Genomic DNA, 27,823 nt, shown 5'->3' on the forward strand with positions numbered 1-27,823 from the left:
ATTTAAAAACCGTAATTGTTTAGTTGTGCTATATTACTTGATCTTATGAAATATTAGCTGGAATTTTTGTTTGTTAATTCTCTTTTATGGTTATAACCTCAATGAACTGCTAGGGTACCACTAACGAAACTAGGGGTACAACTGGACAGAAATTTTTTGTTTTTAATTTAACTGAAGTAGTGATTACTTCCACTGATATGCTGAAAGGTACGATGGACAATAATGAAAATAACACTAAAAGGAATGTACCACTTCAGTTTGGCAATCCCTTCATAGGGTACCATTCGCATACCCTAGGGTACCACTACACATGTGTATGCGTTTAACCAAAACCCTATACCAAACCATTTGGGAGTAATTCATGTATGAAGTATGGGATGTCATATTTGGAATATAATAATGTATTAAAGTTATAGCAATGAACTCAAAATCTTGGTATGCAACCAACGTTGAATCCAAAAAGCCAAATACGAATTATTTGAGGACAAAAAAATGATATTATTCAAGTTTTGACTTTAAACCTATGATGAAAATAACTATTAGACATCGAATCGTATTTGAGGACCAAAAAACAAGTATAGATTGGAAAATTGATCTTCCACAAAAAATTGAACTTCCTAGGAAATTTTAAGTAATGAACTTCCCCCATTTTATAGAAAGTGGAAATTCATGGGATTTCTGAGGAATGATGGACCGCTACCTGGTACAGGTCGCGTGTCGCCCAATACCAATGCGGGTTGTCCATCAAGAATTTCTTCCTAAACTTGGTGATGTTCTTGGACTTGCCCGGTGTAGGTGCGTGACCTTTATGCTCTAGCTCGACTTTATCAATTACCCAATCACCACCCTCGTTCACCTTTGCATATAATTTGACCGGGCATTGAACTTTTTTACTCTTCCTTTTAACAAGTTCCTCACTTATTTGTGAATCCGAGACAAAGGTGGGACCGGTTTTCTTGCTCTTCCTACCGGGCATACCAAAACACTCACATGTCCATGTGACACTCTTCTTCTCCTTGGCATTAACACCTTTACCTACAAAGGTTCCACTTGATCGAACCACCCCAAAACCTTCTTGCTTCCCGTAATTCCGAAAGTATTCATCTATTTTTTTCCAACTATCAAATACCATTCCAACATTAGGAGGGGGAAGAGAAACCTCTACATTTGCAAACTCCTCAATCTCAAAACTAATGGCCACCGTACTCTTCCCTTTCGTAGGAGTCTTGTAGGACTCTTCTCCAACATTTACCTATTCCACCAAATCAATAATCTATACATTAACACCAAACATCGAAGGATAATTCTACTTTTAACAGACAAACTGTTCAATAATCCTTGCTGCACATATTGGTATGCTACATACTTAAAACAAATACACACTTTAAGCAAAGCATTGAATCCAATAAAAATCAAATATATGGAACAAATACAGAGTAATAAATAACTCAATTCTATATCTTGTGTTCATATATTAAAAGATTACTGTCATTGTTTTCAATAAGAGTAAGAGAAGAAAGTTTTGTATTCAAAAAGAGTAAGAGAAGAAAGCCCCTAAAGGCTCCAACTTATTGATAATTAGAGAATGGAGTTTGTTCTAATAATATATGATTATGCCAACACTTCACAGCACTCGTATAATTGGGTTTCAGAAAGCTACACTTAATTCAAGCACAATTAATTGATCCATGTAAACAATTGTCATTTATTTGTGCTTAAATTATCTACTCCCTCACTCCCCTGTTCCTCTTAATAATGTTAATGTTGATATAATTTAGGTTTTTCATAAATTATCAATTAAATTATCAACAAACCCTAAAACTACGAATTAATGGGTTAACAATTACCTCCTTCAGCAATGCGTCTAAAGCAAACTCCAATTCATCTTCCTCGGCTCTATCGTGCTCCACTTGGTCTTCAATGGTAGCGTTGTTGTCGACATCGTCACCAAAAATGCGGCCGCTACCACCACCGAAGAGCTCATCACAGTCCTCCGTACGGTCTGTTAACACCGGATCCTCCATCACTAGCATCTTCCTTGCCATTTTCGACCATGAAGTCTTGCGCGCCCTCTCTGAACTTACCTCCTCTCAAGCAAAAAAAAAATGGAGTAAAAATGGTAAACCAAGAAAAATGGGTTGACTGTGAAAAGTAAAAAAAATAAAATGAGGACATTGGAGTCAAACAACTAATTCCAAGGTCAAATATAATATAAAGTAAAAAGAAATTTAGTATTACATTGTTGTATTATACCATATACCCGTATACAAGCTTTTCTTTTTTTTTTTTGCCTAACATCACTTTACACTGACAGTGGGTCCTACTCCGTTTCCTCAAACCCCCGTTCTGTTGGAGATGCATTTGCTAATGCATCTCAAAACTTCATTTCTACTTCCACTTACAAAAACTGCCAACTCTCAAATTAAAGAGACTAAAATTGTACAAAAACAGTAAAAGCGTGACAATATCACACTATTTAACATATATTTATTATCAAGGCGAACGTTTAGCGGAGATGCCAGAAACGCCGACTTTAAGGTCACAAGTTCGAACTTCACCATCTACATTCGCAAGTAAATATATATGAGAAAAATATGTGAAAGGGAAAAATTACACTCGTGTAGAGTACTCCCTATGTCCGTAAATAATTGTCACGTTATTTATAAGCTAGCTTTGACAATCGTTTTTTAATAACATATAAAAACACAAATTTTATCATGAAATATGTTGTTAAATAGGTATTAATTAATATAAAGTTTCATCATATCATATTTCTTAATTTTTTTTTCTATTATTTATCAACGCTTTTTTTTTTTTTTTTTTTTTTGGGCTTGGCCACACCGCGTGGCTAGCTAACACATGAGTAACCACCCCTTACCAGAAAACCCCTAAACAATTAAGTAACCCCTCACCAACCAAGTACCCTGACTTATCGAGTAACCCCTGACCGAGTGAGAAACCCCTGATTGATTAAGTAACCCATGAACAAGTAACCCCGACCATTCTTTCAAAAAAAAAATTGTGGCCAGATACACGGTATGGCAAACCACATATGAGAATTTTTTATTATTTAATCATATAGTGGTTACATATGCGCATGAAATTTGATCGTGTCAATTATTTAGAAACGAAGGGGGTATGAAAATTGAGTCCATACCCAACTCCCCCTAGCTACTTCCTAACAGTGATCGTCATGAGGTTGGCAAGCAATTGAAAAACCTCATGTAGCATACGTCATGAACCTCTAAATTTCTTTAGTGATCCCCATTTAACACGGAATTACAAGTTGACTTAAACCCTAACAATATTCCCCTATATTTATACCACCCCATATGCCCTGGATTCTCGTCATCATCATATTTATTTCCCTACCTACTTACATATAATTTTCATAGCATTTTAATCTTTCACTATTTTTATTTTTCATAAGAAAAAAAAAATGAGTAGCCTTACCATGGTGGAGGCAAAGCTGCCACCAGGGTTTAGGTTTCATCCAAGAGATGATGAACTTGTTTGTGATTACTTAATGAAGAAATGGAATGGTTGTGAATCTGCTCTTCTTATTGAAGTTGACCTCAACAAGTGTGAGCCTTGGGATATTCCTGGTCAGTCTGTTATTTTTTTTTCTTTTCCATTTTCGAGTTATGAACAAGGTAAAATTATATATAGGCTGCTTGCTTTTTATTTTTGAGTCGTATAGAGTTATAGAAGTTGTATGATGATACAGTAGCGGATTTAGGATTAGGATTAGGATTAAGATTTTTTTTTTTTTTTTACAAGGATTAAGGTTATTGGTAAGAAAACTATGGATTGTAAAGAAAATATATTTAAAATTTGTTTTCGGCATACAATAGTATGTTGTTATAATTTTCCGATTTCTGTAATTGAATGGTAAATTGATAAATAATAAACAAAAAATTAAAACAAAAATCTAAACATCATATCTCACATATTGGTTTAAGACTTTAAGTATACTCCTTGATTTGGTATTTGAGCTTTTAAAAATTACAGTAATTATTCCCCTTTAATTTTTACAAGCTCAAATACCAAACAAAGGAGTATAAATATTATGTGAATTTTCTATAATCACTTAATTAGGCCTATACCAATTACTGACTTTTTACGATATAATTTATGAAACGGGAAATTATTTGTGTCAGCCATCTTGTAAATTAATTCAATTACCTCCACTTAAAATTAGAATTATTCAATATTCGTCGGGCATAGTAATAGTTAGATAACTTCCATTCCACAAAAGTAAATTTAAATCTTAGGAAAATTATGAAAGCAGGATAAAAAAACGAAATTGGAATATATGTACTTAGTAAGGTTGAAATCAAAATTTGATTTCTTGTTTCACATAAAATCTGACTTTTAATATGCAGAAGAACATTAATTAATCTTGGCATAATAACCCAATTTGAGATTATTAATTCGACATAAGTTATGCTTTCGTCATTAGTATTGTAAAATATGTCCACATGCTTTCTACATTTATCTAATTTATTTTCAACTTCATGAAGTTATATTAGGTGAAATCCTACAGTCAATTGTTTTACCAAATTTTATGCAACATTTGGTTTATAATTGAAAACCCTTACTTTATGTAGAATATCATTCTTTTATATCTCATCAGCCTTTCTAATAAAAATTATAGACTGCTTCTTAATGGGCTTCTTACTCTTATATATTTGCTAAAAAAATCGCTTGATTTCTCATGATATTTACTGCTGGCTCTTTGTCTTCTTGGAATTTCACTTTTACAATGGTTAGCTTGCAATTTAATTTAAGGCGATCTAATTATCGTACCCCTCCGTTCCAGATTATAGCATCATTTGATTTTTTGTACAATTTACACTCTCCATTTTGACCATATATTTTATTTTACTATTATGTGAAAACAAATTTATATTGTAAAATGGTGTTGGTTTATCTTAATAGATATATTTTCGAAAGATTAATTTTTAATATAATAAATATATAATTACATATATTGCTTACAAACTCTTAAATGAACTTGGTTCACACTAATTTATTAGAGACACTATGATTGTTTGATTAATTAAAAAAATCAATGTACTAAATTAAAATAAAGAGTATTGTGTTGAAATAAAAGTCATTATGGTATTATAAAGGTAATAAGAGATTAATAGTGTTATATACTTGTCAATATGAATAATAAACATCAATATGTAAAAATTATGATCACTATTTTCAATTTAACATTGTACCTCATATTCACAATAATATTAAAAGCCACACAAGTTTTAATTAATGTTACTATATGTTAAAAATAAGTTTACTATATATATGAAAATTAGGGTCACTATATCAAATATAATGTCAGTTGCGTGCATATAAGGAAACCTCTAGTCCACAATAAAATCAGATCCACACAAGATTTTTCCAACATTTATAGTTAAATTTGTACTAAATAAACGTATTCAGAGCCAAAGTGATGCAATTAATCTAAGTAAAGTATATGCTGCTGGAGTAACACCGTATATAATTATATATAGTTACCACTTTTTGAATTTGACTTCAGATAGAGCTATAAATTATACTCCCTTTGTATTTAGGATGAGTGGATGAATAAAATTGTTGCATACAAATCAACATATATTTGTAGTACACAAGATCTAATAATTTTATTTCTCCATTAATAGTATTTATATATACATGTACTATCAACCATATTCATATATTAGATAATTACATCTAATAGTCCCTTATTTTTCCTGAGATAGTGACACCCTTGGCACCATCTAATTCAGAAGATAGTGATAAAAGTGATTACAAGTTTAATGTCGTTATACCTACTAATTATCATCTTTCAACGTACGTGTACAAAATGTCGAGGTTTAATGTCTCATCATCACCTATAAAATTTAATTCCTAATTAATTTGTTCTAGTTGTGAAATTTGATAGATAATTAAAAAAAAAATTATAAAATATAAAAAAATAATTCAATTTAGGAGCGTATGAAAATGCTACATTTTTTTTGTCACTTGTGTCATGCATGCAATGCAAAATTGGACCCTCTAGATAATGCAGCCGAATTTGGCATGGCCCTTATCACTAATTAAGTATTTAAATTCTTGGAGTAGGTTTTGATTGATTAGCTCTCTGGATAATGCATGGAAAATTCAGTATTAATTACTCATCTAAATTGTTGCTAATTATTTTCCAACATTTCCTAAATTTGTGAATTAGCCAAAAAAAAAAAATATATGTTTGTGTAAAACTAATACTGGAAAAAGTAGTTTTTAGTCGTAAATGTTTTATGCATCTGGAAATATATACATTATCTAAATTCCACATTAAAAAGTACTCTCTATATGAGTCAATTTTACTCAATACTTGTTTGTTTTGTTCGTATGCATACTCTTTAGAGTATAATGATAAATGATCAATTACTACATATATTTCATTGTATTTGTAATTTGGGGTAATATTTGTGAGATATAAAAATATTTCAACAAGTAATACAAAACGATGATAGTATTTAATTGTGCAATATAAAACCCGCCAAAAAAAATATATATACTAGCTTAATTAGCTTTTAAAAAAACAAAGTATTTTCTAGTAAGTAATATAAAAGTTGCTTGTATAAGCATTGAACATAAATATATATTTTTAATTCAAGATAAAAGTGTAAATGTTTGTAATTATGTTTGTTCCAATAGAAATGGTATTACATAAATTCATTAGAAATTTTATTTGATCACAATAAATATTTAACTTGTTTATTGTTGGGGCAGAAACAGCCTGTGTTGGAGGAAAAGAATGGTACTTTTACAACCAACGTGACAGGAAATATGCAACGGGCCTAAGAACAAATCGAGCAACTGCCTCCGGCTACTGGAAAGCCACCGGAAAAGACCGGCCAGTAATTCGACGTGGCAGCCTTGTGGGGATGAGGAAGACCTTGGTTTTCTACCAAGGGAGAGCACCCAAGGGCAAAAAAACCGATTGGGTTATGCATGAGTTTCGTGTTGAAGGACCATTCGGCCCTCCTAAACTTAATCCTACCTCTAAGGTTAGTCTTTCTCATTAACTTTAAGGACATATAATTTATGGAAAAGGATGTACATAGGATAAAGTAATATTAATTACACGACTTGTTTGTGATTTTGTCATGAATTTCCAACTTTATTTCATTTTAGAAAGTATGTTAAATGCTTATTATAATCCTAAAAGCTACATATATAATTACCTATAATTTGTACATGTTATAAACTTATAAGGTAAATACGCATATTCTAATTGTGCACTAGACTTTTCAGGCTGCATAGGGTTAGTTTAGAGCTATGAATTAATTAGGAGCCAGCCCCTCGCCTCGGTTTAGAAAGAAATGGATGGTCCATTTTTTTCTTCCCTTTATAAAGATCTTATACGAAGTTTTTGATGATCAGAAAGTACAATGACATGGAAATACAGGGAGATTTATTTGAGTTCTTTCCCCATGTGAGAGAATCTAGCTATTAATAGTCTCAAAATAATAATTAGGATATCTAACTCTTTTCTCTGACAAATTTAATATTAGCTAGACGTGGTAAGATTTCTAATTTAATTTCTAATTATCGGGCCAAAAATAATAATTTTAATAATAAGAAGAAAAACTACTCTATATCACTGTTAAACGTCACCCTTATTTTACCAGGTAACATGCACATTTAAATGTGAATGGATACAAACACACCCTAGCGTGTATTCCATATTTTTCTTCTTTGGCCTCTAACTCAATCTAATAACAATCACTCCTCCCGACAAACCACCACCATCGGACACATCGCCGGAATTAAAATCATTTTTTTTGGAGGGGGAAAACGGCTAATTTTTTTCAAAACTCTAGAGGAGAAATGCCTGGAATTTTCAAAAGTTCCTAGGAGATTCGAAGATTCTAGGCGTTTCCACCCATAGAATTTTTCAGTTTTTGTGTTTTTTGTTTTTATCACAACTTTTGATCCAGAAATCGGATTAAGACAAATAATATATCTTTAGAAAGTTTTAGAAGTCTACTTTCTAACCCAATTTGAGTCTACATAAATCATAATTTCGAACCATTTAAAGCAGAATTTGTCATTTGCAAATACTTATAAATGAGATTGTTATTGAGATTTTTTTTACGAACGAAAACTTAAAATCAAAAGTGGCAAAAAGCAAATGCAAACACACAATTTATTTTCAAAATTTTATCATGATTTTAGTTGGGATTTGCGAATTTATCAACAACTAACATTGAATTTGGGAATAGGGGGCTAATCTATGACATGATTGATGAACAATGATGAACGATGACGATCGAACAATGATGAACTATGAAGATGAACGCAGACCAACAAAGATCGAATAATGATGAACCATATGTTCGAACGATGATGATAAAACAATGATGAATGATGAAGAATGATGATCGAACAATAATGATGATGAACAATTTTTATCACGATGATTTATAATTATAATTATAAATTTAAAAATTAATTTATATTATAAAAATACATTCTTATAATTTATAATTATGTATTACAAAAATACATGTATTAAAAATAATACAAAAAAGAATACAATTTTAATACGTTGTGGGCATTAAAAATAATTCAAAATGAAAATAAAAATACAAAATATAGGCCAATTATATTTTTCCACATCTGCAAATTGTGGTGTCATTTTTAAATAATGACACTGTAGAATTTTTAAATAGAAATCAGATCAATATCATTTTTTGATCTTAAGATATAGCTAAAATACTAAGTTTGGTCCAAAATCAATATCCTTGCACTATTTAAAAAATATATTAAGATCTAAAAATGATATTAACTTGTTTCTAAATAGTTTGGAAAGTAGACTTCCTGAATTTTCAAACGATATATTATTTGCTTTAATCCAAATATGGAATCAAAAGTTACGACAAAAATAAAAAACGCAAAAAAAACTGGAAAATTCTACGGGGTAAAATGCCTAGAATTTTCAAAAGACCTTAGGAAATTCGAAAATTCTAGGCGTTTCTCCCCTAGAGTTTTGAAAAAATAAATAGGCATTTTCCCGCTCCACAAAAAAACAAAAAAAAAACCGATTATAATTTCAGCGATGTGTCTGATGACCTTGCTCTCGCTTGGTGGTTGTTTGTTGGGAGGATAGGATATTAGATTGATTAAGAACATGAAATACACGCGAGAGTTTGTTTGTTTATTCATATTTAAATGTGGGCATTACCTGGTAAAATAAGGGCGTCGTTTAGCTTCTCACTTTTTAATACATAGTTATTACATATAATTTTTTTTCAAATTCTGCAAAGTAAATACTTATGTTTATTATGAGTTCAATCTCAAGAAATTGAACAACAAACTAATTTCTTTCATTAAAATGATTGATAGATATTTTAAATCATGCAAATCTTTTTTATATATGTGACGGGAGAGAAACCGGTGTCCGCCTATAATTTCCTTTTGTTATTCATTTGGAAGATAAAGAAAAATAGTAGCAATTGTAGCTCGGAATCTTTATCACAAAAAGACAGGTCGTATAATTAATGTAATATATATATATATATATATATATATATATATATATATATATATATATATATATATATATATATATATATATATATATATATATATATATATATATATATATAAATAAAAGACTATTAGAGAATCATGAGATAGTCCTACACTATGTTTTTTCTCTACGAAAACAAATTAAGAAACTTAATTAAAATAATATAAAATCTATTCAATTAAATTCAAACCAACTAATTTCTACGATCACAAATAGACTATCTTACACCATGCCAAGTAAACTTTTGTCATTTTTTATGTAAAATTAATCAGTCCCGTTCCTAGAAATTTATGGGCCCTAGGCATAATTTAATAAAAGGGCCCCTTACGCAAACAAATTTTTTTACACTGATAAATTTCTGAAACAATATGAAATGGGTCTGGGCTACCCGAACAAGGAGGAGGAGAGTTTGGTCCACAAACAAGGCTTTGGAGCTTTCACACTAAAACCAATTGGCAATAGTAGGAGTAATTCCTCTACCTTATAAAGTGGAACCGCATTTCCTCTTTCTCCAATGTGGGACACTCACAAGTGGGCTACAATGGGTTTCAACACCCCCCCTCACTTGTGAGTGTCCTTAGAACTTAGAGCACACCATAAGGTACAATATAAATCCTCTTTGGGAATGAACATCCAATAGAGGCCCCTTAACCAGTGGCTTGACAAATGTCCAGTTATAAACGGCGCAACAAACCTAGGCTCTGATACCATGATAAATTTCTGAAACAATATGAAATGGGTCTGGGCTACCCGAACAAGGAGGAGGAGAGTTTGGTCTACAAACAAGGGTTTGGAGCTTCCACACTAAAACCAATTGGCAATAGTAGAAGTAATTCCTCTACCTTATAAAGTGGAATCACCTTTCCTCTTTTTCCAATGTGGGACACTCACAAATAGGCTACAATGGGTTTCAACATACACATAATAACTTTAAATATAAGACAATGAAAATAACTTAAATTATTTGAATAGTAAGTCTCCATACACAATACTGAAATAATAACTTTGCATAATATTTCGGTAATTGAATAAATATGAGACGGTGTAATTGAAAAGATTAATATTTTGAAGCAGATACTCATTGAAATCGGAAGATTAGAAAAAGAGGAGGTTATATTGCATAGTTATCTGCACCTAATTGACATCTGAATAATTTAATGTTAATTGCTAAAAATGCATTAATTATCTTTTTCAAAAGTAGCTTATTTTTTAACGAGTAAAAACTATAGTTTAAACCGTTTAAATTCTACAGCTATGCCAACTATTTTTTTTTTTTGAATTTTTGGGCCCCTTTCTGGCATGGGCCCTAGGCGGTCGCACTCGAGGCCTACCCCTCCGGGCTGGCCCTGAAATTAATTTGTGTTCAATTATGTAATTTATTGTTATTCTTTCTTTCTTTTCTTTTCTTTTTTTCTTTTTTTTTTGATTGGATTGTTATTTTTTTTTAATTTTTTATTATTGTTATTCTTCCTTAACAAAAACAAAAATTAAGTTATTTTTTCGAATTCACGTTTTTACATTAAATTATATCCATGGACACATCGCGTGAATAAAAAGAGCTATTAATTGTATATGTATAGTATCACGTCCGTAGCATTTCATGGCTAAAAAGAACGAGTATGTGTTGTTTCCATGCAAACTAGCATGTGCCTCATAAAGTAGACTGCTAACTCTTATCTTTAAGCCGCATCCTAGTATTCTAGTAATAAACTAATAATGAAAGTTTCATTATAGGTAAAATGGATTAGGTGGATTAGAAAGCATGCAACAGTTAAAACAACCGTAATATTAAGAAAGTCTTCATTATTTGGAAAATTCTTCAATGAAAATAAAATACCACCAATTATTTGATATTCAATTCAAATTACATCTCATTTCACACGAACAATAAATATATTTGAAATTTTAAAATTTTTTTGCACCAAATAGTTAATTTTGGGAATAATCAGTCAATTTCCTGAAAGATTTGCACATCTCTATCTCGGATTTAATTATAATTATGGGACCCACGTTGATTAGTCTTCCCTACGGAGTATTAATTAGCTTAATCAATTTCCTCAAAAAAAAAAAAAAAAGCTTAATCAATCAGTGAGCTAACTCGTTATAGTACAATATTTCATTTTATTTTATTTTTTTTATTTTTATTTTGCTTCTTATATTAAATTAAATTTTGACTTTGATAAAGAGTTAACATCAAAGTCAGAACTCAGAACCGGTGGTTAAACCGTGTTGGGTATTTTTATTATGAGCTAAAGAGTAGTTACTTTCCGCTGCCATCTTGCATCAGCATACAACTGCAATGATTTAATTTTAATACCTGTTAACCAACACACATCACTTACTAATGGTATAGTACTACTCCGTATTTCATTTGTATTTATGAACTATGACGAATGAAGAATAAGCTTCTTTTTTATTACTTTTTTTTTATTACTTTTTTTTTTTTTTGTGCAACACTTTTGTAATAGTGAAATCTTAGGCAATTTTTATAGTAAAGAGAGATAGAGCGAAAAAAATAAATTAATTAAAGAGGGTTCATACTTCATATGTTAGGAAAGTTATAGAGTTAATCTATTAAAAATTTAAAATGGAGAGTGATGCAACTAACTGAAATCTTTTTAAAAAGTGATTTATCTAATAAAAACTTGAAGTAGTATTACTTTTATTTTGTTGCATACTAAATTTTATTGTACTACATTTGTTTCTTATTATTTGCAGCAAAAGGGTATTTTTTGTAAGACATAAAATATTCTTTTAATTGCAAATATTAAGAAATGATGACATTAAAGATTAGGAAAATAGCTAAATTTTATAAGCCTTGGGTTCGTTTCTCGTTACTCTAGCTTTACATTTTTTCTTGTGAGAGTAACTTCTTTAGTTGTGGGTGTATATATCAATTCTGGATATGGGTGTCCATTATTCGGACCAAAATAAAAATCCAATCTAATCCAAACCGAATTATTAATTCGAATCATATCCAAACTTTAAATCGGATTGATTTTTCTCTTTTTTAACATTTCGATTTTCGGATTGGATTGGATCGGAATGACCGTGTTCGAATCCAAAAAATCGAAATAACCAAAATATGAAATTGTTACTTTATAAATAAGTGTTGTTAATATTAATCTTGTTAAACTATGTTTATATTTATATTAATATTAAGGTTAAATTGTCTAAGAATAAAATCAACTTTCACCAAGTTTTCCAAAATAAAAACAGTCTTTTGATTATTAAAAAATAAAACGATTTTCATATACATTTGCTTATAATAGGATGTGACCGGTTGGTAACCTCTATAACAGCTTAATTATTACACATATTGCAATGTGATCTGATGGGTTGGGTTTTTTTTTATTATTATTTTTTTATTTGCATCACTTCCCTTTTATGGTTGGTATTTACTTATTTATTTATTTATTTATTTGTATCACTTCTACATATAATAACTTTATACAACTACATATATTTTATTATTTCTTTCTCGTACTTTAAACTTCATCCAAATTATTTTATCATTTATCTCTCTCATGGTCCCAACTACTCTATCACATACTTTCACTTTCATGTTCCTATATTACTTTTACCATAATAATTTATTTATCCACTCTCATTATTATATTATACAAAATTCAGGATTGGCTACTAGGGGAAACTCATTGAGCAATCCCTCAGGACACCCCTTTTGTAGGGCCCATATTTTTTTAATATCTTATTATTAAAAATTGAAAAAAAAAATGGTCATAAATTTATGTAATGTAGACTTATTGTACTAATCACAATTCTAACTGCTTCTTAATCTAAATATGAATTAAAGATTATTTTAATTACCTAAGTGATTTCTTTTTGGGATTCAAATGGAGGAAATGAACAAAGCAACCAAAAAAAAAGGAAAAAGGGGTTTGGTTTATTTGCTTAATTTTCCTTTTGCTTTGGATTTTTTATTTTCGTTTTTATTTTCTTTTATGTGAGCTTTTATTTTTCTTTTTTCTTGTATACTTTATCTTTTAGTTTATTTGTTTTTTTTAATTACCTAATTTCTGTTACGTTAGCTTGAATTAAGTAATTTCTTTCTTTATTAATTTTTTACTTGGATTTAAAGTTTTAACTTTTTTTAAATTTAAAAAATAAGGTGTTGGGTAGCTTGTGAGGGTTTGATTGATGAATTTCAAAAAACAATAAAGCCCGAAAGATGAGATTTTTTAAGTAATTATTATGTAATCCATAATTTTGGTGAACTTTTTAATACATGTATAAAATTTTATGCAATACATTACCATAATTTAGGGGCCTTTCTTAAGATTTCGCTTCAGGCCCCCAAAATATCCAAGTCGACTCTTGCCAAATTCATTCTTTTAAAACTCCACCCATTTGCAAGTGATGTAAATAATAATTTAAAAAAAAAAATCAAAGGGAGTATATTTTTACAATGCTCATTACAAAAATATAATTTTTATTAAAAAAAAAACCCAAAAATTTCGGCCTTTCACCTCCCCCACTGCCACACAGCCACCACAAATGCACAAATCCTCATTCCTACTCACCATCATCAGCCCCCACAAACCCCATCCAAGCGCCCACTCCTTGACCGAAACTCTAGCCCTCATCCCCATCGTCCATCAGCCTCCAAATTCTTTACCAACCTTCACCCTACCCCCACGACCCCTCTCTCGAACTCAAACCAGCACGGCTGAAACCCTTAACCTAATCTTCTATGAGCCAAAATTCCTCCCTCAAAACCCTTTCACCACTAATTCTTACCCCCACTGTTCTTTAATAAACACCCACTAGACCACCAATAAAACAAGACGTGATAATTAATGTTGTAGCAAGCTAGAGGGGTAGGGGAGAACTTGGGGCGCTGCGGAGAGGGAAGGGCTTGGGGTTCTGTGGGAAACGAGATGAGGAGGGGGTTGGAAGGGGAGGTAGCTAGAGGTGGCGGTGCTAAAGGGAGCTAGCGGCCGTTGGGGAAAGGGAGGGAATAGGGCTCATCAGCTAATATGGGGAATTGGGAGGATTTTTTGTTTTAAAATTAAATAAGGGGATAAATAAAATTTATATTATTTAATCTTGAAACATTTTCTCGAGGGATTTTAAAGGGAGGAATGTTAGGCATGTAGAAATGCATAACAAGGGATATTCATGTAATTATACATATGTACAAACGAATACATATTTTGGTATCATTGGAAGATCAAATAGTATCACTGAATATACAGTGATACTAGATTTATGCATAAATAATACCACTGGGGATTTAATGGTACTATATAAACTTTAAGTAGAACAATCAGCATGTGGTCCCCATCATGTGATACTATACAATCCGACAAAAAAATAGGTGGGGTCTACCTACAGACCTCTCTCTTCCTATCTATATCCTCCTTTCTCTTTCTACCATGTGCTTTTAAAATATTTAAATCAATGTTATGTATTTACAAATGCATAATATTCAAACTTAGATCAAACTTAGCATATTAAATAAAAGGAATTTTCTCCCTCGAAAGATAGGGTTTTCTCCCTTACGAAAAGGTTGTGACTCCGACTCAATCAATTGTTTTTCTAGCATCATGGCGGAGGAATTGGCTGACAAATACTCCTCTCTTAAAATAGAGGAGGAAGGTAATGTGATTGAATTAGGGAATTAGAAAGCACGAACTCAAAGGAGAATTTAACATTGTTATTGGTTGGACGATTATGCACATCCAGACCTTACAATGTGGAAGCTTTCAAGCGCACAATGATGAAGGTTAGGGCGCCAACGGAAGGGATGCTCACTAGGGTTCTGAGCCCTAATTTTTACGCATTCTAGTTCTTTCATTGGCGTGATAAGGAGAAAATAATGAAGGGTGATCCATGGTGTTGGGACAACCACCTCCTGGTCTTGAATGAAGTACGAGGAGACGAGCAGCCTGACCAGGTGATACTATCCCATTTGCCCTTCTAGATTAGAATATTCAAATTGCTGTTTAATTGTAGATCGAATGAATATATAAAAGCCCTTGCTGAGGGGTTGGGGGAGGGGATTGACATAGAGGATGATGCTCTTGGTTTGAATCGTTATAGGAGAGTGTGGGGTTTTAATTGATGTCACGAAGTCCCTGAGACGTTTTCAACGAATCAAAACTAAGGTAGGGAATGAATTCAAGGTGGAAGTATGAGAGATTGCCATATTTTCGCTTTGCTTGGGGAGTGATAAGACACTCGGAGAAAGACTGCCTTGTTGTGATTGAAGAGGAGAAGGAGCAAAGGCTGGGGTGGGGTTTATTTCTTCGTGCTTCACCTCGAAAGGGTCATGCAAAGGAGAACGAGGAGTTTTCCCAGATTATTAAAGGGAAATGCCAATTGTTTGTGACTAAAGAAGGTGAGAAGAAACAAGATAAGGAAGTTGAACCTACTAGGGGCTTGATCACTAATACTGACCTTGTGAATGCTGAAAATAGTGAGAGCTTCATGGATGCAAATACCACTAATCAGGTAGTGAAATTCGAGGGAGTGAATGCTCTGCCTATAAGCACTGAGGCAGGCCCGAATCCTACCTTCACCTTTGCTGCTACTACTAATACTGCTGGTAAACATCCTGGGGGAAAAACTTGGAAAAGGCTAGAAAGAAACAGAGGCAAGGAGACCAGGTGGGCTGATCCTTTACGTACGAGGGATGCTAGTCTCATTATAGATGAACTAATCGATAAAGGTGTTGATGGAGAAGGGAAGAAACAAAAGATGGCTGACCTTGAGTATGTTGATGAAGTAATGGCAGAGGTTGGTTTGAACCAACCCCGCCAAGCCCAATGAGTCTACTTTGTTGGAACTGCCGGGGGAAACCCTTGGTCAGTTTGCAGACTTTGCAAATGGATCTTGATGTATGCCCTTGATTTAGTGTTCATTTTGGAGACCATGATTAGTAAATTATATGCAGAAGGAATAAAAGATAGAATTGGTTTTTCGAAATCTTTTGGTGTATTTAGTCGTTGCAAGTCTGGTGGATTATGCCTATTCTGGAATGAGGAGAAGGTTAATTTTACTTTGATTTCTTTTTCGAATAATCATATTTACGGAGATGTGGTGCGAGGAGTTAAATGGAAGTTCGTGGAGATCTACAGATGGCCAAACTTTACTCTTAAGCACTGTACTTGGAGTCTCATTTAGTCATTATGTGAGGGGGTGAATATTCCTATAATTTTTTTACGGCGATTTTAATGAGATCTTATCTCTTAATAGAAAGGAGGGTGGCTCTGATCGTGTTTTTAGGGAGATACCGAATTTCAGAGAAGTTTTGAACAATTGTGAACTTAGAGATCTCGACTTTAGAGGTTAGTGGTGGACATGGGAGAGGGGTGATTCTAAAGCTACTAAAGTACAGGAAAGGTTGGATAGGTTCATTGCCTCTCCTTCCTAGTTTCGCTCGTATCCCGAGGTATTCGTTGATCATCTCTTGAAATACCTTTTCGATCACACCCCTATTATCACCCGTTTTGAGAAGACTAAGAAGAAGAAAAAGAGTAAGAAGAAGTTTAAATTTGAATAAGCGTGGCGCTTAATGAGACGTGTGAAGCCACGGTCCGTAATGCTTGGGAAGGGGCCGCTGGTGCAAATGTGATCACCAAACTAAGGGTAGTGCGCAGCAAGCTTCTGGAATGGAGTGCGGATAAGTTTGATGAGCTTGGTAAGCAAATTGAGCTCAAGGAAGAGGCCGTTAAGTATGCTCAGCAACAAATTGTGACCCCTGCTAGCTGTGAGGAATGTTTGAGGCTCGAAAAGAAATTGGATCATCTCCATGACAAGCATGAGGCTCATTGGTATATGAGGTCGAGAGTTGCAGAGGTGCGTGATGGTGATAGAAATACCTGCTACTTTCACCATAAACCTTCACAATGAAAGAAGAAAAAAAGAAGAAAAACCGAATAAAAGGCTTGTACAATTCGGATGGGGTTTTGAAGGAAGATATGAAGCAAGTTGAAGGCATTATTTCTTATTATTTTAGAGGGATTTTTTAGTCCACTGAGCCGTCAGATGATAATTTGGAGTTAGTTTTGCAGCTTGTGAAAATTTTTATTTCGGCGGACCAGAATTTGAACCTGATGAAGCCTTATTCGAAGGACGAGATCTTTTCTGCTCTTCAAAAAATGCATCCCTGTAAAGCTCCAGGCCCTAACGGTATGCGTGCTATCTTTTATCAGAAATTTTGGCATATTGTGGGTGATGATGTGACTTCTTTTGTTAGTGGTGTGCTTCACGGTTCCACTTTTATTGAACATGTTAATAATTCTAACATTGCTTTAATTCTGAAAGTTGATTCCCCCACTATGACCCTAGAATTCAGACCTATTAGACTTTGTAATGTGCTTTATAAACTTGTCTCAAAGGTGCTTGTAATGAGACTTAAGTTAATTTTTCCTAGTGTGGTCTCGGAGAATCAAATTGCTTTTGTCCTGCCTTATTACTGATAATGCTCTTATAGCTCTGGAATTATTTCACACAATGAAAAAGAGGATTAAGGGACGGAAGGGTACAATTTCCTTAAAATTAGATATGAGTAAGGCATATGATAGGGTCAAATGAGGCTTTTTGAGAAAGTTGCTGTTTACTATGGGATTTGATGGGCGATGGGTAAACTTAATTATGCAATGTGTGTCGACTATGAGATACTATTTCATTATTGATGGAAGGGATTTTGGGGATGTTGTTCCCTCCCGGGGTCTCCGTCAGGGTGACCCTCTTTCTCCGTATCTGTTTATTTTGGTGGCAGATGCTCTTTCTCTTATGTTGCAGAGTAAGGTTTAAAGTGGAGGTCTCCTTGGGCTAGAGATAGTCGCAGAGGTCCTACTATTTCTCATCTTCTTTTTGTAGATGACAATCTTCTTTTTGCTAGAGCTAACCGACAAGAATGCAAAGTCATCGTTGATATTCTCAACTTATACGAAGTAGCAACCGGGGAAAAAATTAATTATGAAAAATTGGAAGTCTCTTTTAGCAAAGGGGTTCGACAAGAGCAGAAAGATGAAATTATGAGTATTTTGAATATGCGACAAGTAGACAGACATGGTAGATACTTGGGTATCCCTACTGTTGCGGGACGATCAAAGAAGGCAATTTTCAGGGCTATGTTGGACAGAATATGGAAAAAGCTGCAGGGTTGGAAGGAAAAGCTTCTCTCTCAGGCCGAGAAAGAAATTCTGCTGAAATAGGTTATTCTAGCCATTCCTACATATTTAATGTGGTTTTATAAATTTCCATCTTCAGTGACGGATAAAAATGGAAGTGCTATGGCGAGATTCTTTTGGGGTCAACATGGTACTCACCAGAAGGTTCATTGAAGGAGCTAGGCCTCTCTTTGTACTCCTAAGTGCTTAGGGGGGATGGGATCTAGAGACCTTTGTGTTTTTAATGATGCACTTCTTAGTAGGCAGGCATGGCGTCTTATGCACTTTGAAGACTCTCTCCTTAGCAAGGATATGAAGGCTAAGTACTACCCAAATTGCTTCTTTCTTGATGCGGCTCTTGGGTATGAGGGAAGTTATTCTTGGCGAAGTGTATGGAGTGCAAAATCCCTGGTGATAGAGGGAGTGATCTTGAGAATTGGTACGGGCTTTAAAGTTAACATATGGAAAGACCCTTGGCTTGCAGATGAACATGGCAAATTTATTACCACGAATGAATGCAGCGAATTTTCCCAAGTTAGTGAGCTCATTAATTTTGATAGTATGGAACACTGACTTGATCTCTAGGCAGTTTAATGAGAGAGATAAAAAATGCATATTATCGATCCCCTTGAGTTCGAGGGAACCCAGTGACACCTTAACTTGGGATTTCTCAAACGACGGGTTGTATTCTTCGAAGACAGCTTACATGCTTGGAAAGGGTTGCAACTTTGATGATTTTCATCAAGTGTGGATGTTTATTTGGAACATGGATGTTTCTCCAAAAGTCCGGCATTTCCTATGGCGTTTTTGTACGAATTCTTTGCCCATAAAAGCCCTTCTTTTCCATCGTCATCTCATTGATAACGCCGTGTGCCCGTGGTGTGGTTTGGAGGATGAATCAAGTTCCCATGCCTTGTTTAATTGTGTTCGAGTACAGGAAATTTGGGAAGATAGTGGATGCATGTCCCTATTTGATATGGAATTGCTGAATGATCCATGTGATTTCTTGATTAACTGGAAAATAGGGAGTGCAACATTGCAGCAACGAGCTGCTTATCTGGCTTGGTGTGCCAGGGGAGACAGAAATCAAAAGGTCTTTCAATATAAAATCACTCCAAATCCGGTACTTTTGGAAATAGCAAACAGACTAAGTGAAGAGTTTGGTCTTTATGGTAAGAAATTTCATGTGACCTTTGGGTTGAAGCGGTCTCGCAGTAGCAAAACATGGACAGCTCCCCCTGTTGGGGTTGTTAAGATTAATGTTGACGCTTCCCTCGCTGATGAAGGTTGGGTGGGTTTGGGTGTTGTAGCTCGTGGCAGTGTGGTTGAGATTCTTTTTGCAGCTACCCGAAGATTGAAGGCGTGGTGGTCTCCTGAAATTGCCGAGGGTAAGGCTATTTTTATGGAAGTCCGTTTAGCAAGGAAGTTTGGGTACAAAGAGGTGATCATCAAATCTGATTGTCAAAGACTAATTGATCGTCTATCGAAGGCTATGGTGTTTCTCTCTGACCTTGATGGTGTGCTTGAGGATATTTTGTTTTAAGTTCTTTCTTAACTCTTGTATTTGGAATCATGTTAAAAGAGATGGCAATATAGTTGATCATCATCTTGCTAAATTGTTACCTTTCAGTGTAGAACAAACTTGGGTGAATCATTGTCCTCCGGATATTTCACCTTATGTACTCTCAGATACTTTGTCCCTTAATTAATACACCGTTTAGTTTTCCTAAAAAAAATGCATAATATTCCTCCATTTCCACTTCCTCCATTTTCTTTAGCATAATTATATGTTCATTAGTGACTTAATATATTTATTATAAATACATTAAAATTCACTAATTTAAGCATTGAAAAAATTTAAAACAAGTTGTCAATTGACAGATATTATTGAAGAAATAAAAAATGAGATACCGAAGGCAAAAATATACTCTATACTTTTAAGTAAGCAATTTATTAACCTTGATAACCATCTTGCCTCCTAAAATTATAAATTTGCTTTTGAGGGCTCAAAGTCTCAAACTAATCTAAATATAAAAGAAATGTCATTGGAAAAAAAAAATTAGAACCGAAAAATTGTAAAAAAAAAAAAAAAAATGAAAAAAAAAAAGAAACAATACGGAGTAGTTCATAACAATAACATCAATGATTTATATTAATGCAAAATGAATTCAAACAAAACTTGACCTTATTTGAGGTGCAAATACTTTATCAAGAAAAGAATGAGCATAGTAAAAGAGGGAAAGTGTTTAAGGGTTGTTAGTGATTTTTTGGGATTTGGGTAGGTATAGTAGGATAAGTGGATTAGTACTCATAATACTTCCTCCATTTTTTTTTATTATTGCACCATAGGGGTTGGGTAGAAATATTTTGGCAGTGGAAAAAAGTAAGAGAGTGAAAGGTAAAAATACAAAATTGCCCATGTAACATATTGATAAACTAAAAAGTAAATGTGAAAAAGCAAGGGTATGTTGGATATTTGTAGTGTGAACACAAATATTTTTTTACCTAAAGAGGAAATGGTGCAATATTTGTGAAAGTTCCTAAAAAGGCAAGTGGTGCAATAATAAGATAACAGAGGAAGTATAATACTTCGTTTGTATTTAGGCTTCCTAAGAAAATAAAAACAATTTAGTAATTTTTGGACTTTTACCCACTAGGCTACTACTCTACTAGTGTACAATTTTTTCCCCAAAAGCTTTCAGGGCCAAACCCCTTCAAGCCTCAACTAACATCCTCCCTTGCCTCCCTCGAAACCCTTTCACTACTAATTCTTACCCCTACTATTCTTTAATAAACACGCCACTAATAAAACAAGACACAGTAATCGAGATTGAGACAAGCTAGAGGGGTAGGGGGAGAACTTGGGGCCCTATGGGGAGGGGGTGGAGGGCTTGGGGTGCTGTGGGAAACGGGATGAGGAGGGGGTTGGGTGGCTTGCGGGAAGGGGGAGGTAGCTGGAGCTGGCGGCGGTAAAGGGAGCTAGCAGCCATTGGGGAAAGGGAGGGAATGGGGCTGATGAGCTAACACGAGGAAAATGGGGAGTTTGTGTTTTAAAATTAAATAAAGGAATAAATAAAATTTATTTTATTTAAAAGTGAAATGCAAAAAATTAAAATATAAAAATCCAGACGAATCGCAATGTGACATGTGTAATAAGATGTCTGCCTTTTGTTCTTTTAAGAGTAAAGCCAATGGTTCTTTATTTAAGGTGGGCATCAAGGAGGGATTTTAAAGGGAGTAACGTTATGCATGTAGAAATGCATAACAAGGCTTATTTATGTAATTACACGTATGTACAAACGAAATCATATTCTACTATCATTGGATGATCAAATGATACCACTAAAAATATAATGATACTATATATGTATATAATAGTATTATATATACATTTAGTTGTGCTAATTCTATTATACCACTAAAGATTCAATTATACTATATAATCTTTTAGTGGAACAATCATCATGTGGTCCCCCTATCACGTGATACAATTCGACCAAAATATAGGTGGTGTCCATCTACTAACCTCTCTCTTCCTATCTCTCTCCTCTTTTCTCTATATATATCTACCATGTATTTTTAAAATATTTAATCAATGCTTTGTATTTACAAATACATAACTTTCCTCCACTTCTACTTCCTAAGCATCAAGAGAGAGAGAAAGAAAGTATTAAAAAAACTCAAAAGATAATACTTTAAGAAAGAAAAATCTAGCTAATGACCAGATCATGGACATGACCATTGGGAAAGGATGGGCAAACAATATATATATATGTGCCACTTGTCACGGTATGAGTGGGCTGTAAATTTTTTTTTTATTTTATTAACTAGATTAAGCTCGTGCGATGCACGATATAAATATTATTTTATGATTTTCAAATTTTTATTTATGTTGAAAAAAATAATGATGTCATTATTAGTTTTGGAGGTTTTTTCTAAGAGGTTGACTTGTGGAAAGTAATGACATCAGTAGTAATTACTTTAGTTATATTTATAGATTAGTGATGAATATTATGATTATAAAAAATTAGAGGGCAACCAATGGGTATATATGGGCATAATTGGGCATGGTGATTGGAAATGGTTGAGATGGAAGAGAGAGATATTATTAAATAAATAAATAAAAAAGTAATGACCAACTTTGAATTGGGCAACCATTGGATTTGATCTTGTGGAAGATGTATATATATTAAAGATCATTTTATTCCGGAATAATCAAGAGAATTGTAACAATATTTACATATTATACATTTCCTCACAAGATGACAAGACTTTCTGAAACAAAATGTAAATAAAAAAAAACCCAAATCTTACAAGTTAAAGTGTATTAAATATAAGAACATGTTATGCTCACCTTATTTTTGCTGAACTAATATTAGTTTTACTGAACGAGTATTAATTTTACAACTTGAATTATTTTCATTTATTTAATTACATTTTTATCGATTTCTATTATATTTGTTCTTTAAAGGTATTGATTTTTACTGATAAATTATTATTTTTATAGAGTTGAAATCATTTTAACTAGAATTGAAACACTAAATATTATTTCCTTAAGGTGAAGTGAATATGAACTAACCTAAAGGAGTAAAAACTACGTGTATACTCTAATCATCTTATGGTAATTCAAACATTTTTCTTTTTCATCGTTTTAGATTCATTTGAACATTCAAGAAATAAGTCCTTGTTATCTTCACCTTATATTTACTTTAGTTAAATTATTTTTGTTGAACTTAATTATACTCCGCACTTATAATGAAATAAAATTAAATTTTGTTAAACTTAAATTATTTTTACATATATTAAAATATTTTTATTTACTAAATTCTATCATTACTAATTCGCTTTTATAATTGTTCATTTCAATTATTGTATTTTACTAATTTAAATTTATTTATACTAAAATTAACTTATTTTTGCTGAACTTAAGCTATTTTGTCTAACCGAACTTGATTATGCTAAACTAAGTTTATTTGCATGTAACTAAACTAATTTAAACTAAACTTAACTTATACTTTAAATATTATTAGTTTATGGTGAAGAGAAATAGCCTAAGTATTCCATTAATACTACTTTCTTATTATGACAAATTATGTAAGGTGATATTAATTTTTTATCCAATTACGTTCTAACATTTTTTTTTATTTTTTTCGGCAAGTAATAACTTATTTTCCTTTTATCACATTTACTATCTTATTAGACATTAATATATAATATTTTAGAAAGTTAACAAGTCTTTATACATAAATTTTTGCTTGTTAAAATTTTTAATTATAACTTGATTAGTTATAGTATTTCAAACAATTGTTGTAAATATATGAATTACTCAATCCATCTTGGAATAGTTATATATATATTTACATAAGTGATAGGATTTCAATTATTACTTTATTAAAAAAAAAACAATGAATGTAAAAGAAGATATTGAGCTATTATCTTATTGAAAGAGTAGATTTCATAATATGTAAATGTCAAGGAAAACGTCTTTTTGTTGGAGATAGAGAGATACTACATTTTAATTATTAAATTAATACTACCTCTGTTTCATAAAATGTGCAACAATTTCCTAAAACGGAAACTACACATTATGTGTAACAAAAAAAAACTTTCTTAATATAGTAAATTTTTTTATGTGAAATTACCAACATACCCTTACTTAACTTAAATAAACCACCTATTAACTTATTAACCTAAATTAATCAATCTATAATTAAAACCCAAACCCATATTTTCTCTCTTCCTTCACAGCCTACATCCACCACCACCATCACAACCAACTTTTCTCTCTCCTCCCTCTCAACCACCAGTAACACCACTTTTCTCTCTCTTCTCTCACCACCATCACTCCACCGCCACCACTCAGATAAGTGGCCGCCCTTCTTATCATAGTCGCCGTTGAGTTTGCCGCGCCCCCTCGCCGCTCCTTCTTGTGGGTAAGTTTTGGTGGCTACGAGTTAGGTGGAGTTGGGGTTTTTGGTGGTTATGGTGCGTGGGGGTTTCAGATCTTGGTGGTGAGAGGGTGGTGGGGTTTCGGGATTTTGGTTGTGAGAGGGTGGTTAGGGGTTTTGGGATTTTGGTGGTGAGAGGGTGGTTGGGGTTTCGGATCTTGGTGGTGAGAAGGTGGTGGGGTTTTTGGGATCTTGGTGGTAAGACGGGTTGTGGGGGTTTCAGGATTTTTGTGGAGAGAGGGTGGTGGGGGTTTTAGATCTTGGTAGTGAGATGGTGGTTAGGATTTCGGATCTTGGTGGTGAAAGGATGGTGGGGTTTCAGGATTTTGTTCATGGTGGGTTTTGGAATTTAGTGGTGGTGCGAGTTGGCCGAGACGGTGTAAGTAGTGCTGCTTGTAGGTGGTGTAGGTTGGCTGGTACGATATTAGTGGTGCTGTTGGTGGGTGGTTTGAGGAGAAGATGGTAGTTGGTGGTGGAGTGGTGGTGGTCCTTGATTAATTAATTATAGCTTCTTTCTCTCTCCTACCCTTAATCACATACCATTTACTTTGTTAATCAAGTATCAAAACGTGCAGTCAAGTTTGTTGCACATTTTATGAAATGGAGGTAGTGTTAAATTGTTTCCTTAAAACAAAGTATATATATAAAAAACCTCTAATAACATGAGATAACTGAAAAAGAAAAGTATGAAAACTAAGGCTATATTTAGTTTAGTATTTTTAAGTAATTACTTATAAATTTTGTATGGTAAAAAGATGACCAAATCAAACTACACCAAACTAGATCTGACTAAATCATTTTATCCATTAATTTTATTTGTGTTTATTCATTGCTAAATATATTTGATTCCATAGTACAAAAAAATACTTTAAAATTTTCAAAATTTAATAGGAAAGTATGGATTGATAAAAATAAAATGACATACATCTTATTTAATACTAGATTTTTTATTTTTATTTGCAACAAACGGATATTTTTTGTGAGACATACAAAATTCATATGTTGCAAATAAATAGAAACAAATGTAGTAGTTTTTTATCTTAACAATCACTATATAAATTATGTTAAAGTTAAATAAAATTTATAATTCAAATTAAGGCATCAAATTTAATTAATTATAGTTATAGTGCGTGGATGAGCTCATTTGAATGGGATATAGTCCAATATGGGATAGAGGGAGTATCAAATTAGAAAATTTTGCAGTCCGTCTTGTGTTTGGTCAGCCACATGTGTGGCCACTTATAAAAAAACAAAGTCACTAATATAAAACTTACCAAGTAATCCTTGTAATACTAATTGAGTAACCTTTATATATATAACACTAACAGAGTAATTCTATAGCATTGATAAAGTAACCCCTTTAACACTGACCAAGTAACCCCTATTACACTAACGAAATAACCCCTGTTACATGGTGTTGTCACCACATATATAAGACTATGAAAATTTTGATAATAGTATTACAATAAAATATATGTAAATCTTGTAAATTTCTCTCTTTATCTAAGAATAATCATAGTCATAGATCATATGAGATCTAGTTTAATTCTTCTTGAGTATTAATATCTAATTTTTATATTTTAGCTAGTGTGAGATTAAAGATATTTGTAATCAAAGATTTGCTTTAATACACGTAAATGGGATTAACATTTTTAAACTGGGGAGTATTGATCATTAGAATTGATGCTGCATCCTAGTAAGGCACATTATAGAATAATATAGAGTTTTTAGCTTATAGTATTAATTGTTGTATTTTGTTATATATACATGTCATTTTAAGGAAATTTTGTCAAGAACTATCAATTAAAGCGCGTGTTTTGAAAACAACTACCTATTAAAAATTTCTTTTAAAAGAACTATACTAAATTGTACAAAGTTTAAGTAGCACTACCACTCTAATAATTCCATCTAGAATATTCGACATGTAGGTTCCACTTTTTACCTTTACCTCATAAAATCACCATCTAAATTGACTAAATTACCCTTCATAAAGGTAAAAAGTGAGACCCAAATGCCGAAAATTGTTAGAGTGGTAGTACTACTTAAACATCTTACAACTTTGTGGTAGTTCTTTTTTAAAAAAAAAACAATTTAATAGGTATTAGTTTTCAAAACACATGCTTTAATTCATAGTTGTTGACATAATTTCCTCATTTTAGTATAATCCCTTAATTTTTCTTACTCATTTTACCTTTCTTTCTTATGCCTAGCTTAGTCCCTTTATCATGCATGTTAATCATTTGATCCCGTAATAGTTACGCCCCGGTTAACTACATTGGTTCATTGTAGGGTAATTTTATCCAATCTGAGATAATTTGTAGTCTGGATTGGGTTAATATAACCAACTGTAAACTTTTTTACACAAAATATAAAGTGAAATTTAGGATAATGTGAGATTAAATATAAAATCACAATAGTTTTCAAGTGAAATTTAGGGTAAGTTATTCATATAAAGTCAATTCCCTATAAAGATAGTGACAATATCAATAACCAAATAAATAGATTAAGTTTTTTTAGATTGAAGTAATTTTTGATAACTTTACTGTAACTTCAATGTATAACATTTATTTTACACTCGATTTATTTAAAAGTATGTAGTTCGATCCCCTTTTTTTTTGACCTATTTACCTTTCACATTATCTCTCCATTATTACTTTTTTTCTAATTAATCTTACAGTCATTTCCCTTTTTCTTTTCAATTATTTATTTTAATGTGTATCTATGGTTATTGGAATTAAATCATTTGAACTTTCTCTCTCTAGAACGAGAGCCTCTCTCACTAAAAGTGAGTTCCTCTTAGCTTTGCTAGGATTCTTTAAGAACAAGTTCTAAGGCATTGCATGCATGCAGATCTGATCCCCCTCCTTTGTTCTATAAAATAGGGGATTTGACTTAATATAGCTCCATCTAGGTAGGAGATTTTGCTATCTCATAGCTACTGTTTTGGATTAACTCCACCTTTTCCATTGTTCAAAATTCTCCTTGATTATCACAAAAAACCTCTCGATTTCCAATTAAAGGCTACAACCTTTCCTAAGCTTTTTCTCCTTCCAAGGAAAGCTGGGAGCCTCCTTGCCGATTAATGCAGCCAATACTCATATAGCATTAAATGCTCTTTTACGGGTGCAGTAAGGTTAGATAGAGGCGGCTCGCTATAGTTTAGTGTT

At 32.6% G+C, this 27,823-nt stretch overlaps 2 protein-coding genes across 3 annotated transcripts in view; one reads left to right on the plus strand and one right to left on the minus strand.

The window, feature by feature from the left end:
- Positions 1-519: 519 nt before the first annotated feature.
- Positions 520-2,426, minus strand: LOC110699460. Its single transcript, XM_021876964.1, has 2 exons — positions 1,848-2,426; positions 520-1,252 (listed from the first exon to the last, which is right to left on the minus strand). The coding sequence occupies exons 1-2, from the start codon at positions 2,043-2,045 to the stop codon at positions 668-670; spliced, it is 783 nt and encodes a 260-aa protein (XP_021732656.1). The 5' UTR covers positions 2,046-2,426; the 3' UTR covers positions 520-667.
- Positions 2,427-3,193: 767 nt separating this feature from the next.
- The window catches only part of LOC110700466 (NAC domain-containing protein 21/22-like), a 36,917-nt gene continuing 12,287 nt past the window's right edge, over positions 3,194-27,823 (plus strand). The window contains exons 1-2 of one of the 2 annotated variants that reach the window (XM_021878012.1): positions 3,194-3,605; positions 6,763-7,040. In XM_021878012.1, coding sequence (XP_021733704.1) covers positions 3,440-3,605; positions 6,763-7,040 — 444 coding nt within the window. In that variant the 5' untranslated portion in view covers positions 3,194-3,439. The remainder of the gene's footprint in view (positions 3,606-6,762; positions 7,041-27,823) is intronic. The other variant, XM_021878019.1, reaches the window with a different exon arrangement.

Source organism: Chenopodium quinoa, unplaced genomic scaffold, assembly GCF_001683475.1.
Source record: "Chenopodium quinoa cultivar QQ74 unplaced genomic scaffold, ASM168347v1, whole genome shotgun sequence".
Taxonomy (NCBI): Eukaryota; Viridiplantae; Streptophyta; class Magnoliopsida; order Caryophyllales; family Amaranthaceae; genus Chenopodium; species Chenopodium quinoa.